Source organism: Conger conger, chromosome 6 (assembly GCF_963514075.1).
Source record: "Conger conger chromosome 6, fConCon1.1, whole genome shotgun sequence".
NCBI lineage: Eukaryota > Metazoa > Chordata > Actinopteri > Anguilliformes > Congridae > Conger > Conger conger.
In genome coordinates, this window is record NC_083765.1 from 44,724,429 (window position 1) to 44,737,555 (window position 13,127).

At 48.0% G+C, this 13,127-nt stretch overlaps 1 protein-coding gene across 1 annotated transcript in view; it reads right to left on the reverse strand.

Annotated features, from left to right (window-relative positions):
* The window catches only part of LOC133131148 (neural-cadherin-like), a 205,514-nt gene that overhangs the window by 111,364 nt on the left and 81,023 nt on the right, over positions 1-13,127 (reverse strand). The window contains exon 7 of the mRNA XM_061246326.1: positions 6,863-7,005. Within this exon, the coding sequence (XP_061102310.1) occupies positions 6,863-7,005 (143 nt within the window). The remainder of the gene's footprint in view (positions 1-6,862; positions 7,006-13,127) is intronic.

Consider the following 13,127-nt stretch of genomic DNA (forward strand, 5'->3'; position numbering starts at 1 on the left):
TTCCCAGAGAACCGCAGTGATGAGAGAAATCCGGTTAATCGCGGCAAAGGACACGCCTGCACACCTGTGCTGGATTTCCTCTACTTTCCCTCCACTTCTGCCCAAAAAGGCCCACTTCTCAGAGTCAAACAGGCTCTGAGAGAGCCGTGCGGCGCTAATAGGTATGTATCACTCATACACACACCACCGCGGCCCGTGTAGCCCGGGGGATCGTGCTCTCTCCCGCTCTCTGTAAAGTCCAGGATTCTTTGGCATTCTGAATACCCCGTTTGCCACCGTAATGGAGGTATGCGGAATTGATAGGCGCGGCTACAAAGATATGAGAATGAAAACGGGAGATAAAAAAGAGGGGCGCAGGACAAGCAAATGAAAGCGGGGAGAGATTAACTGACGGCGCGAGAGGAAGGAAGGGAGAGAGAGAGGAGATGCGCGGAATGACAGGGAATGAAAGATGAAATGAAGGAGACACGTTGAAAGAGGAAGAGACAGACTGAGGGATGAGCGCAGCGGGCCACGTTTCCAGAGAGCGTCCGCTTCCTCCCCCCACCTCCTCCTCCTCCTCCTCAACTTCCTGTAACTCCTGCCCTGGTCCCCTTGACGACAGTTGCCTTGGATGCGACTTTTATTTTTTGGTTTTTGTGTGTGTGTGTTATTGCGGGCAGAGAGCTCCCGTCCTCTGTTTTGCAGTGTAATTCGGCTCTTTGTATTCCGTTACGTACCTCTCTCGCCTCGGGCGTGTGGGCAGGGGACACGCTCCATAACTCCCCGAACACACGGATAAGTGGGGAACCTGAACGCGGGGGCCGATCTGAAGGGCGCACGCCTCGTTTCCGAATCCCGCTCGGAGGGCGACGGGCGACGCGAAGCCACACCAACGAGACCGCGGTGATGAGAGCGGCCCCAACCCTGCAGCCTGCCTCCCACCTCCCCCTCTCCCCCTCTCCTCTCCCCCTCTCCCCCTCTCCTCTCCTCTCCCCCTCTCCTCTCCTCTCCCCCTCTCCCCCTCTCCCCCTCTCCCCTCTCCTCCTCTGCCCCTCTCCTCTCCCCCTCTCCTCCTCTCCTCTCCCCCTCTCCTCTCCTCTCCCCCTCTCCCCCTCTCCTCTCCCACCTCTACCTCTCCCCCTCTCCTCTCCCCCTCTCCCCCTCTCCTCTCCCCCTCTCCTCTCCTCTCCACCTCTCCCCCTCTCCTCCTCTCCCCCTCTCCTCTCCTTTCCCCCTCTCCTCCTCTCCTCCTCTCCCCCTCTCCCCCTCTCCTTTCCCCCTCTCCTCCTCTCCTCTCCCCCTCTCCTCCTCTCCCCCTCTCCCCCTCTCCTCTCCCCCTCTCCTGAACGAACATGACGACTCGCCCTTTCCATAACCCTCACCCCCCCCCCCCAGCCCCAAAATGAAAGCGGAAAGCCCTGCAGGACCCGGCTGCTCTGCGGAGGGTTCAGACAGGAACATGATCAATCCCCCGGTTAATGAAAACACACAGAGACAGGCCCGGGACCCCTCTTTCTGATTTAAGGTCAGCTGTCAGTCAGGCTCTCGTCACAGGTTGTGTTTCCTCTGTGGTTGGACAGACAGCCTGACCGTGCGGAGCTGTGTTTTCTCCCCGTCAGGTAAACGCTACAGACAATGACTGAGGACGGTACAGTGCTGCCCTTTCACATGTAACCTTCAGCCGAGGATGGCACCTCATCTGACTCTGACCCAGCTGTATCTGTCTCTTTACTGTTTTTAGTTTTATTTGAGCCATTTTAAAGTACATGTGTCTTAGTGTCTGTATGTTGTTACATGCGTCTTAGTGTCTGTATGTCTGCATGTTGTTACATGTGTCTTAGTGTCTGTATGTTGTTACATGTGTCAGTGTCTGTATGTTGTTACATGTGTCTTAGTGTCTGTATGCCTGCATGTTGTTACATGTGTCTTAGTGTCTGTATGTTGTTACATGTGTCAGTGTCTGTATGTTGTTACATGTGTCTTAGTGTCTGTATGTCGTTACATGTGTCTTAGTGTCTGTATGTCCTTACATGTGTCTTAGTGTCTGTATGTCCTTACATGTGTCTAAGTGTCTGTATGTCGTTACATGTGTCTTAGTGTCTGTATTTCGTTACATGTGTCTTAGTGTCTTAGTGTCTGTAAGTCATTACGTGCGTCTTAGATTGTGTCTGTCAGTCGTCCATTTCTCTGTAATCCACAGCAGACCAATCTACTCGCCTTAAGGGGAGAAATATAACTGCACTGTACTGTGTACATGCTGGTGTTATAAGGGGAAATAAGATAGTGGGGGGGAGGTGGGTCAATGTTTTCTATTTTTCTATGAGGGAAGTTAAAGGAAATAAAGGAAAGGAGTTTTTGCAGGGAATTTAAGGACACTCTCAGACATTTCTGCACTGGCTTTCCCTGAGTCCTTGCTTGAGTCGATCCCATCTGCAGATACCTAGAGCCTGCATTCAATCTGCACTTACCCTTAACTTTGACCCCCAATTACACGCAAGCCTTGGTTTGGCCAGTTTGGCCAGTTGAGCAATCGCGAAACATTAACTTAATTGGTACCGGCTTGCCAAATTGTATCTACGAGGGGAGGGGAGAAACACACTCGCATTTCTTAAGTCAAGGACAAATGTGATGGAGCCCTGCCCTGAGTGTATGACAGAACTGTGGGTGCAGCACTGTGTGTGTATGCATGTGTGTGTGAGCGTGTGTATGCATGCGTGTGTGAGCATGTGAATGCATGTATGTGTGTGTGCGTGTGTATGCGTGTGTGTGTGTGTGTGCGTGTGTATGCGTGTGTATGTGAGTAGGGGGTTAGCGGGCCTGGCGGTTATATAAGTCACAGACTGCAGAAAGAGGAGGAAACGCACTACAGGAACACGAAGGGCTGCCTTATAAATGTCTCACCACTTAGCCATTCATTTATTCCAGGAACATCAAGCATTAGACCCAGGGAATGTTTTCCGTGCGGGCTCCAGATGAGATGCAGAGCAAAAAAAGAGTAATTATCCATCTGCTGCTCCAGCCCCAAGCACATCAAATGATATGAATTCATATATATATACAGTATAATATATATATAAGCACACAGTGAGAAGCAGGTTCTGCAAAAGCAACATGTTTTGACAGCGTAGTGATTCGTCACATAGTCTAGTAATAAATGCTAACAGCACCAGTGCTGATTCAGACAGCAGGGTGGCATCTGATTGGCTGAAGTGTTGCCCGGGGATGCAGGGACTCAGGGGGGCGGGGCTGTGAGTCTGTTCACATAGCGCACCCAGCCAATGGCACGACTGCGTTGCCCAGCTGGTTGGGGTGGCGACTGAAAGGCTTTGACACAGGTCGCCACGGCAACGAGAAGAGGCCTTTATTATGATCAGGTATATATATATATATATATATATTTCACAGAATTAAAACCTCAGTCCTGTAAGTAGCCTTAACTGGAATGCCTAAAACTTTGTGAAAGTGCTGTTAAATGTTTCAGCAATGCATGTGCCACGAGACACAGAGAGTGTCTAAGTCCGAGGTGGGATTTGAACCCCGGCCTCTCACTCATCCACATATTTGTTGAACGAAAGCATTACCAGTCAGCTAAAGACAAAACCGCCTCTAGCCAAGGGCAACAACGTTCTTTTGAATTTGAGGGTTACATCATCTGGGAGCATTTGTGGCGGTAAGCTGCTACGAGCCTTCGCTTTCCTAGCAAACTAGCCAAGCCAGCCCTACTACACATGTTGCGAGAGGAAAAGCACACACAGACACACAGTTACACACACACACACACAAACATTCACAAACACACACATACACACACGCCACGCTCTCCTTTGGCAGGCCCGGACACCCACCGTGTCTATCCACTCGTAGCGTAATCGCAGAGGAAGCCTTTGCACCCGAAGTCCACCTTTATCACGGCGGCAAATGAGTGGAGAGAGGAGCGTGTCTGAGCGGCTACTGTCAGCTGCCGCTTCGATATTGATTTACCGTCTCCCCGGACCCTCTTCCGATCCATCAGAACGGGATTCCACATCCTATTACTGGCCCACGGTTTTATCTCCGGCGCTCTGGCGGCGTAAAGGTGACGCCGGCGCGGTCGCCTGGCGAGCCCCGCGTTGATTCTTCCGCCGGGCGCCGAACACCGATACTCGGCTTCAAAGGCAATTCAGCCACCAATCAGTTAGGGTCGTTAGCGAGGGACAAATGTTATAGCCCGGTGTCAACAAGTGGAGCTAATCCATTTTCAGGATTTCATGACGGCGCCTGCTCTTAATGAATTAATTAGCCGGGCCATTTATTTCATATGAGGTTATTGACAGGCGCGAGCTTCGGAGCGAGGGAAAGCGCTTCTCAGTGGTCTAATGAGCCAGCATGTGTGCATAGCCTTAATTAAGCCAGAATAACGGGCTGAAGCAAGCCCAGTCTATAACACCTAAACCTGGACACCCAGACTATACCACCTAAACCTGGGGACACAAGCCTATACCACCTAAACCTGGGGACACGTAGCCTATACCACCTAAACCTGGGGACACGTAGCCTATACCACCTAAACCCGGGGACACGTAGCCTATACCACCTAAACCTGAGGCACCCAGGCACCCAGCCTACACCACTTATACCTGGGGCACCCAGCTTATACCACCTAAACCTGGACACCCAGACTATACCACCTAAACCTGAGGCACCCAGGCTATACCACCTAAACATGGACACCCAGCCTATACCACCTAAACATGGACACCCAGCCTATACCACCTAAACCTGAGGCATGCAGGCACCCAGGCTATACCACCTAAACCTGAGGCACCCAGACACCCATTCTATACCACCTAAACCTGAGGCACCCAGCCTATACAACCTAAACCTGGGGTACCCAGCCTATACCACCTAAATATGGACACCCAGATTATACCACCTAAACCTGGGGACACATAGCCTATACAACCTAAACCTGGGGACACGTAGCCTATACCACCTAGGCTACGTGTTGGGGGTTAGGCATTTTGCTCAGGGACACTTCGACAGCATCGAACAGGCATCCCTCCGACTGCCAGACGACTGCTCTTACCGCCTGAGCCAATTTCACTCCCCTGGGAGGTGACAACAGACACACAACAAGCAGATGTTTGGAGCCTCCACACGTATAAGCTGGATCTGCAGAGCACCTGTTGCACCCTGTCATGCGTCATAATACACACGGATGTTATTCAGAACGGGTGACAGAGGTTAATTGACACTTTAATCAGTTCATCTCCTTCTGCATACACAATATAATGTTCATTTATGAATAAAGAATGACATGTTTTGCTTATCCTGCTGGAAAAAAACAGCTCAAGCCTTTGAAACAGTTGGTAACAGGTTGAATATTTCAGACCAGCTCCAAGCTCAACATTTTTTATCTGATTGACCAGTTCAGACCAGTTTGACAGTTCAAGCTATGTTTTGAGAAAAGCTCAAACAAGCTACCAGCACTAGCTGGCTGACCAGCTCATACCCAGCTAAACTAGCTTCATGACTTGCTTGACCAGCTCAGTTTCCGAGCTGGTTAAACCGGCATAGCGATGGGTGGCGATGGCATACGTCGAGTTCAAGGTGTTTAACCGTAAATTATCTGATTGGTGGCTGGTCAGGACACCTTCTGCCGTTGTTCCGGCTTGCACTCGCAGGCGTTTTTACGCTCCATACTAATGAGTTAGTGCTGACTTTCACACTGCTGTCATCCCCCTCTCCCACCCAACAACCGTAGAGCCCAAATCAACTGGTTATCGCTTCAACTGAGAACCCCCACCTTCTGACCAACCCGCAGTCTGACGAACACACGCAAACCACCGTTTGTGAGTCACACAGCAAACATAATTATTCATTTCACATTAGGGCCACGATTTGTCCCAAATTGTTTATCTTTTTACACCTGTAGTTCCATCCTCCGACACCAGGTTGCAAGTGTGTTTAGTAATCAACACTTTGTCAGTAATTACCACCTTAATCATCTGAGCTAATCACTCAAATGCCACAGGGGTGCCCAGTCTTATAAAAGAAGGACATTGAGGATAAGCTAATAATCTAGCCCAGCACTATGACACATCACTTAACATGTTGTCCCAGGGGTGTCATTTGGGGTTCCAGGGGATGGCAATTGCCGCCCCCTGGCTTCTTGGCCTAGTTTGTATGAACTCAAATTCAGTTGTTTTATGCATAGTTTCTCCACCTCTGTACTCTTCAGTCATTCTTTTGCCATCCTTGAGTTTTTCTGGAAATTACACTACTGCGGTCTCCAGTCAAGACCTTGATTAGTTGAATGAGATCATCAGGCTTAACCTGCACTACACTTTCGGACACCCATGGCGTTGAAGTGTACTGACTGTAGATGGTCTGCAATTGGTCCGCAATCGTATAATCCCTGCTGTTGAAATTATGTGTTGTTGAATTGTGAAGTGGTGCCTCAGGATTGAGTCACAAGTAATACTTTTGCAGGTCTTGAAAGACTTACGACCCTATGTATAAGCGCTGAAATATTCCACACACAGAGGACAGTGGTGTTTAACATTGTTTAAAGGCTTAAATCAGGGAGTTAGCACATGCTAACTAGTGGCCAAATGAACGGAGGAATTTCTGCAAATGCCTCAAACCAGATGAATATTGGAGAGAAGCTGAAAGGACAAGGAGGAAGAGTAATTACCCCACACGGTTGGGGTGACATTATCTGAGCTTCCCAGATTATCTGAAGGGTTCACAAGATGTGAGAGGTCTCGTGCAGATTTAAAATGAAGGAGACGGACAAGGAGGAGGAGGATAAGGGGCAGGAAAGAGGGATAGAGGGAGAGACAGATGCAGAGACGGAGGGAGAGATGGAGGGAGGGATGGAGGTAGCAAAAAAACAAACCTTTCTGGCTGTCGATTACAAAGTTGCCCTCCTCGTTGCCCGACGTGATCTTGTAAGCGATTCCATCTCCGTCGGGGTCCTTGGCCAACACTGTGGCAACCAAGGTGTTGGGGCCGGCATCCTCGGAGACGAAGGTCCGATAGCTGTGGACACAGAGACAACCTTAAAAACAATACCGCTCCCTTTGCCTGAGAACAGGAAGCAGGAGCAGAACCAGAGAAATCAGCAGCCAGTGTTTATAGACCAAACAGGCTACCGCCCACAAACCAAACGAGCAATAATGACTTTTCATTATTGAGATTAACCTAATGTCAAATCTTTAAGTTGCCAGTTCATTAACACTGCCTGTTCTCAAATTACTGTTTACAAAAAAGGCCGGTGCTTAATGAATGATGAGGAATGTATTTATTAAGTCTCAACAAACAATATAAAATGTCCAGAGCCTCTGGTTTGTGTAAACACGGTTCTGCAGTATGAAGGGAAATTCTTCTGTGATGGAAAATAGAGTGCCGTTCGGCTAGACGCAGCTTGAAAGCCAAACACCGAGTCAAAACACGGCGTAGAAGCAGACTAGCTGGCAGCTCGCACATACGAAACAGCATGGAATGCGTCTCCATGGAGGTGAAGAAGACACCTGACGTCCCCAAAAGCAATCCCTTCCCAGCATGCACCAGGGGAGGGAGCCTGCAGTCCAGGGCAGGTCATGACCTCGTCCTCCCCACCATGGTGAATGACAACACTACTGCTGAGGCACCCCCAACGCACACGTATGCACACCGTCTGCTAATACACACGTACACACACAGTCCAGACACAAGCTCTCACACAGCACACTGAACACAAATACACACAAACGCGTGAAAACACATACACGTACTGCATATAAACACAGACGCACACTCTCTCACACCTATATACAAACACACACACACACACACACACTGGTATGCACACATTAATATGTACTGATATATGGGAAGATGTAGCCTTCAGGTTCATGAAACACCCCTCTCTAAAGTAAACATACAGACACACAACATCCACACATAATTATTTACACATAACATATTTATTTTCTTCACACCAAGAGACTGAAAACACATACACACTCGAGGGCACACAGACACACCAGCCATGCACACTGAATAAAATTAAGAATAAAAGGTGCATATATATCACTGAATAAACGGACTGGAGTGCCGTTAGCGCTGCACGCTAGCGTGGGGTCACTCATCCCCTCACTCTGAGGGCACTGTGACCGTCTATCACTGGACAGGGCATGTTTTCACAGTCAAGCAGCTGCCACTGGACATTAATGAAGCCGGTCAGGTTTGGCTTTTGCCCCCCCGGCCCCCCTGCCAAGCCAAGGGCCGGAGCTATGACATCACCCTCCAGCTGTAACGGGATCAGGGCCATGTTTGGAAAAGCTTACTTGCTTATTGAGATGTTCAGTCGGCAAAAAAGTATGAGTCGTGATGATGTAAGTAAAGAGTATGTTTAGTTCACGTTAATGAAAAAATATATTTTGAGGACACAGTTAGGAGGCTGTTTCGGACATGACTCAGCTGTAATATCCTCCTGTTTCAACTATACCAAGCTGTAACAAGCTCTTGTCTCAGCTGTAACAAGCTGTAACAAGCTCCTTTCTCAGCTGTAACAAGCTGCAATGAGCTCTTGTCTCAACTGTAACAAGCTGTAACAAGCTTTTGTCTCAATTATAACAAGCTGTAACAAGCTCCTTTCTCAGCTGTAAGAAGCTGTAATGAGCTCTTCCTCAGCTGTGATAAGCTGGAATGAGCTCTTCCTCAGCTGTGATAAGCTGTAATGAGCTCTTCCTCAGCTGTGATAAGCTGGAATGAGCTTTTGTCCCACTGCAACAAGCTGTAATGATCATGATATAACACATGCCCCAAATGACTTGTACATATACACACCTACATATGTGCACACATACTCTACAAACAGACATACAAACAGACACATGTATACATGTGCCATTACACTCTGGCTTAAACTTCTGAAAAACATTCTCATCAATGGCACTACTGTATATTTAACAGTCTTGAGACGTGCTCAGGCTCTAAGCCATTTTATCATCTTCACCCGGGAATCGCAGATATCAGCTCTGACTTATGGGAGCGGTTTTCTCATCACACATCCGTGTCGTTTGTGCGGGGGTATCTAAATCAGTTAATTCGGATCGGGGAACCAGCGGCGTAATCACACAGAGAGCCGTCACTCCACCTCAGACTGCCAGCTGGGCCAGACGCGCCGACGTCTCCACGGCAACAGGCTTCTGCGCCACGTCAGGCTGCCCGTCTGTCAATCAAACCTCCCATTGAACTGTGAGGGGGCCTGACAGAGACAGAAAGTGAAATCCCGCTCATGGCACAAAGAGAGAGAAAGAGAGAGAGAGAGAGAGAGGGGGGGGGGAGAGAGAGAAAGAGAGAGGGGGTGAGGGAGAGAGAGAGGGGGGGAGGGAGAGAGAGAAAGAGAGGGAGGGGGGCAGGGAGAGTGAGAGAGAGAGGAGGGGGGAGGGAGAGAGTGAGAAAGAGAGAGGGGGTGAGGGAAAGAGAGAGAAAGAGAGCGAGGGGGCAGGGAGAGTGAGAGAGAGAGAGAGAGAGGAGGGGGGAGAGGGAGAGAGAGACAGAGAGGGCAGCGAGTGAGAGTGAAGATTGACTTGTCAGTACTGCCGTTACACCTGCTGTGTTCCAGACTGGCGGGTCATTGGGATGGGTAATTAGTAATCCCCCACCTCTGCCCCTGTCACCCCTCGCCCATGTCTGCCAACGAACACGGCGACGGTGACCCTGCAGTCTGTCAGGGACATCCCTCTGTTAACCACGCCAGGCCCCCCCGCCCACCCTGCGACAGGTGAGCTGTCGCGGGACTCCTGAGGGAATCACGCGGGAGCCCCGGAACCTTCCAGAACCAGCCAAACCCAAACCGCGGTTCTGAAGCCCGAACACCCCCCTCTCCGCCCGAGCATGAGCAAACCGGCCTGCTGCCACCTCGCAAGAGAGCCTTAGTCTCGGTAATCTCGCAAAGACACGACGTGCTTTCCACATCATTTCCTCTTTTCTACGAGGGTAACATCATCCGCCACGAGATAATGGATATACGGTATTTACTGAAAACGCTAATGACATAAAAGAACGGAGCTTAGAAAAGACAATCAACACAGTCAAGAACAACAGTACATTTTTCTTTTTTTTTCTTTTCTGAATTACATAACTCATGTTGGTTGCAATGTCAATAGCTCGACACAGCTGCACACATGATTGAAGATGTTTCCTTTAATGGCTTTAATTTCCCTATTACTCTGGCTAAAGCCAGCAAATCATTTCAATAATGATGTGTTTTTAAAAAAGAAGCAAATCCACAGAGTGACAGGACCTCGTTTCCTGTATTACTCAAACACGGAGACAAACAAACAAACAAACAGCTTTGCTTTAAACCAACAGGACAAAATAGCCCAGCTGAAATCCCAGGTTCATCAATTACGGTCAGAAAGGTTTCGCTCAAATTAGACACGATCTATACGCTACGCCATGGGGGGTTGAAGACTACCCACTGCAGTCGCAGGAAATCCTGTTGCTGTACAGTCATCAGCCATTGAGAGACAGCCGTAAGACACTGCTGTCTGCAGAAGGGGAATAATGTTGTATATGTACCCTCGAACCCCTCAAACCCCTCAAACCCCTAGAGGGCCCTCTCTGTCTCTCTCTCCCTCTCCCCCCTCCTTTCTCTCCCTCACTCTCCTTGCCCCCCCCCCTCCCTCTTGAACCCCTGTTCTGGTCACTGCCTACATCCCAAGCAGCCGCCCTTTCCACCCCCAGTCCCCCAAACACACACACACACACGCACGCATGCACGCACACACACAAACACACACACACACATGCACGTGCAAACGCGCACACATGCACACACACACACGCACACACACACACACAAACACACACACTCACACACACACATGCACACACACACATACACACACACACACAAACACACACTCCCACACTTGTGCTCTTATGGGAAAAAAACAAAGACATGGCCGAACGAGCCTGCCTCACCAATCTGCAGAGCTAGCTGCCAGAAAATCGGCCAATTAAAAAACGTCAAGGGCCAGTGCAGTTCTGCTGGGGAAACAAAACAAAACAAAACAAAAAAAACAAGAGAGGAAACAACCCAACACCGCAGAAAGAAAAGAATAAAAAACAAAAGAAGATGTCACAGAATCATCCAGAAGAACGAAGCAGGAAGACAGCATCGCTGATGAAGATGATGTTTCGGCCAAGGTTGGTTCCGATTGGATGGAGACAGGGATGGGGGGGGGGAAAGGTTGGGCAACAGCAAGGGATTGTGGGAGAGGTCAGCTGTTTGGGGGAGGGAGGACAGAGAATGCAGCCATGCAGAGAAACTACATCATCATCATCACAGGATGGGTGTGGAAAGAGAGGAGGATGAGGAAGAGGAAAGGACACAAGGGAGTGAACAGGAAATTCCGGGCAGATGGAGGGAGGGAGAGTTGAGGCAGGCGAAGTAAGAATAAGATTGGTGAGAAAGTAATCTGAGAAAGTATGGTCAGAGAAAAGATAAGGGTGAAAGAGAAAGAGAGAGAAAGAAAGGACAAAAAGGAGATCAGAGAAAGTATGAATGAAGGTGATAAAAGAAAATACAAAAGATACATCACCCCATATCGCTCCAGGGGAGATTGTCCCCTGCCTAATCTAATCAACTAGAATTAGCTTTGGATAAAAGCGTCAGATAAATAACATGTAATATCATGCAAATCTACAATACAGTCACCTGTATTACTACTAATACTGCCAATACTGTCAGAACCACCAGCAGTACAGTCACCATGTATTACTACAAATACTGCCAATAGTGTCAGAGGTATTTACAATAGTCACCCTGAATTACTATTAATACTTCCAATACTGTCAGAACTGTCTGCAATACAGTCACCCGGCTATTACTACTACTGCTAATAGTATCCACAATACATTTACAATCAGCATCACTAATACTGCCAATATTATCCATAATTCTCTCATGCTGTTATACCCAACATTATGAATATTGTGTCCACAATACACAGATAATAAGCATACAGGCATACAGAAATACAGATGCAGAAATAATACATAAATACATATAATGTATGCATATGCAGCACTCCTACTCATGCTTGCTGTGAAAAAGGTCTTTGAGAAGTAGGAATATTTCACTTAGGTATGCCACTATAGCAGGCACACACATCACATACACAAGACCAGAGTTCAGGAAGGAAGACAATAAAGTTCTGTTTGTTGTTTCAAACAATTTATCTGAATCATTATTTTAATCAAATCAAAGAGCTAGTGGGTGGTTTGTCCTGCTAATTACAGCGGAGAGTTGGAGTAGTGATGTAATATGGAAGGGGGGCTATTTGCTATTTGTTCGTTGGATGCGAGTGTTCTGCAGCCCCCTAACTGTGCAGGTTCTCAACCTTTCTGCCTCCACCCCCACATAAGTAGAAATATTCCACCCCTTTCCACCCCCACCCCCCAAGAGGAGACATGAAACTCCTGTCTGCCATCGTTGCAACTCCATCTGTTCACACTCCAGTGCAGTTAGTCTAGCTTATTCCCTCTAACCCGAACACAGCATGAAAGTGCTTTTACAAAATTTGCCACTTTATTAAATTTTCCCCATTCAAAGCAAACATATGAGCATGACATCTACAGAAACTAAAAAGGTTATTATATTTTATATACTCTACTGTTAATTGCTTGCTTTATGTTATTTATTTTGCTGAATAATTTGTTATGTCTTGATGTTTTGTGATTGAAGCTTTTAGTAACATTCTATCATCTGAAGGCCCCCCCTGGCAGCTCCCTGACACCCCCTGTTAAGAAGCACTTTTTTAGCATTCTCTTCAGGCATCAGCACTGGGCAGCTCTGCCAGGGGCTGGGGAGAAGAGGCCCCGGCGTTGAGGCATCGCTGCGGTAAAATGGATGCAGCAATTAGAGTGAAAAGAAGGGTTCCGGTAAATTTATATGAGCCTGGTGAAATGTGAGCCTTTGGTTTGGGTGAACTGGAGAAGAAACTGGAAACCGATCAGAAAATATTACTTTTATAAACATAATAGATTTTTATGTATTATGATGATGGTGTTGATGATGATAATGATCAGGATGATGGTATAAGAGATGATGACCAAGATGACAAATATAAAAATGATTGTGATGTTTATGGTCAATGGTAAAGAGA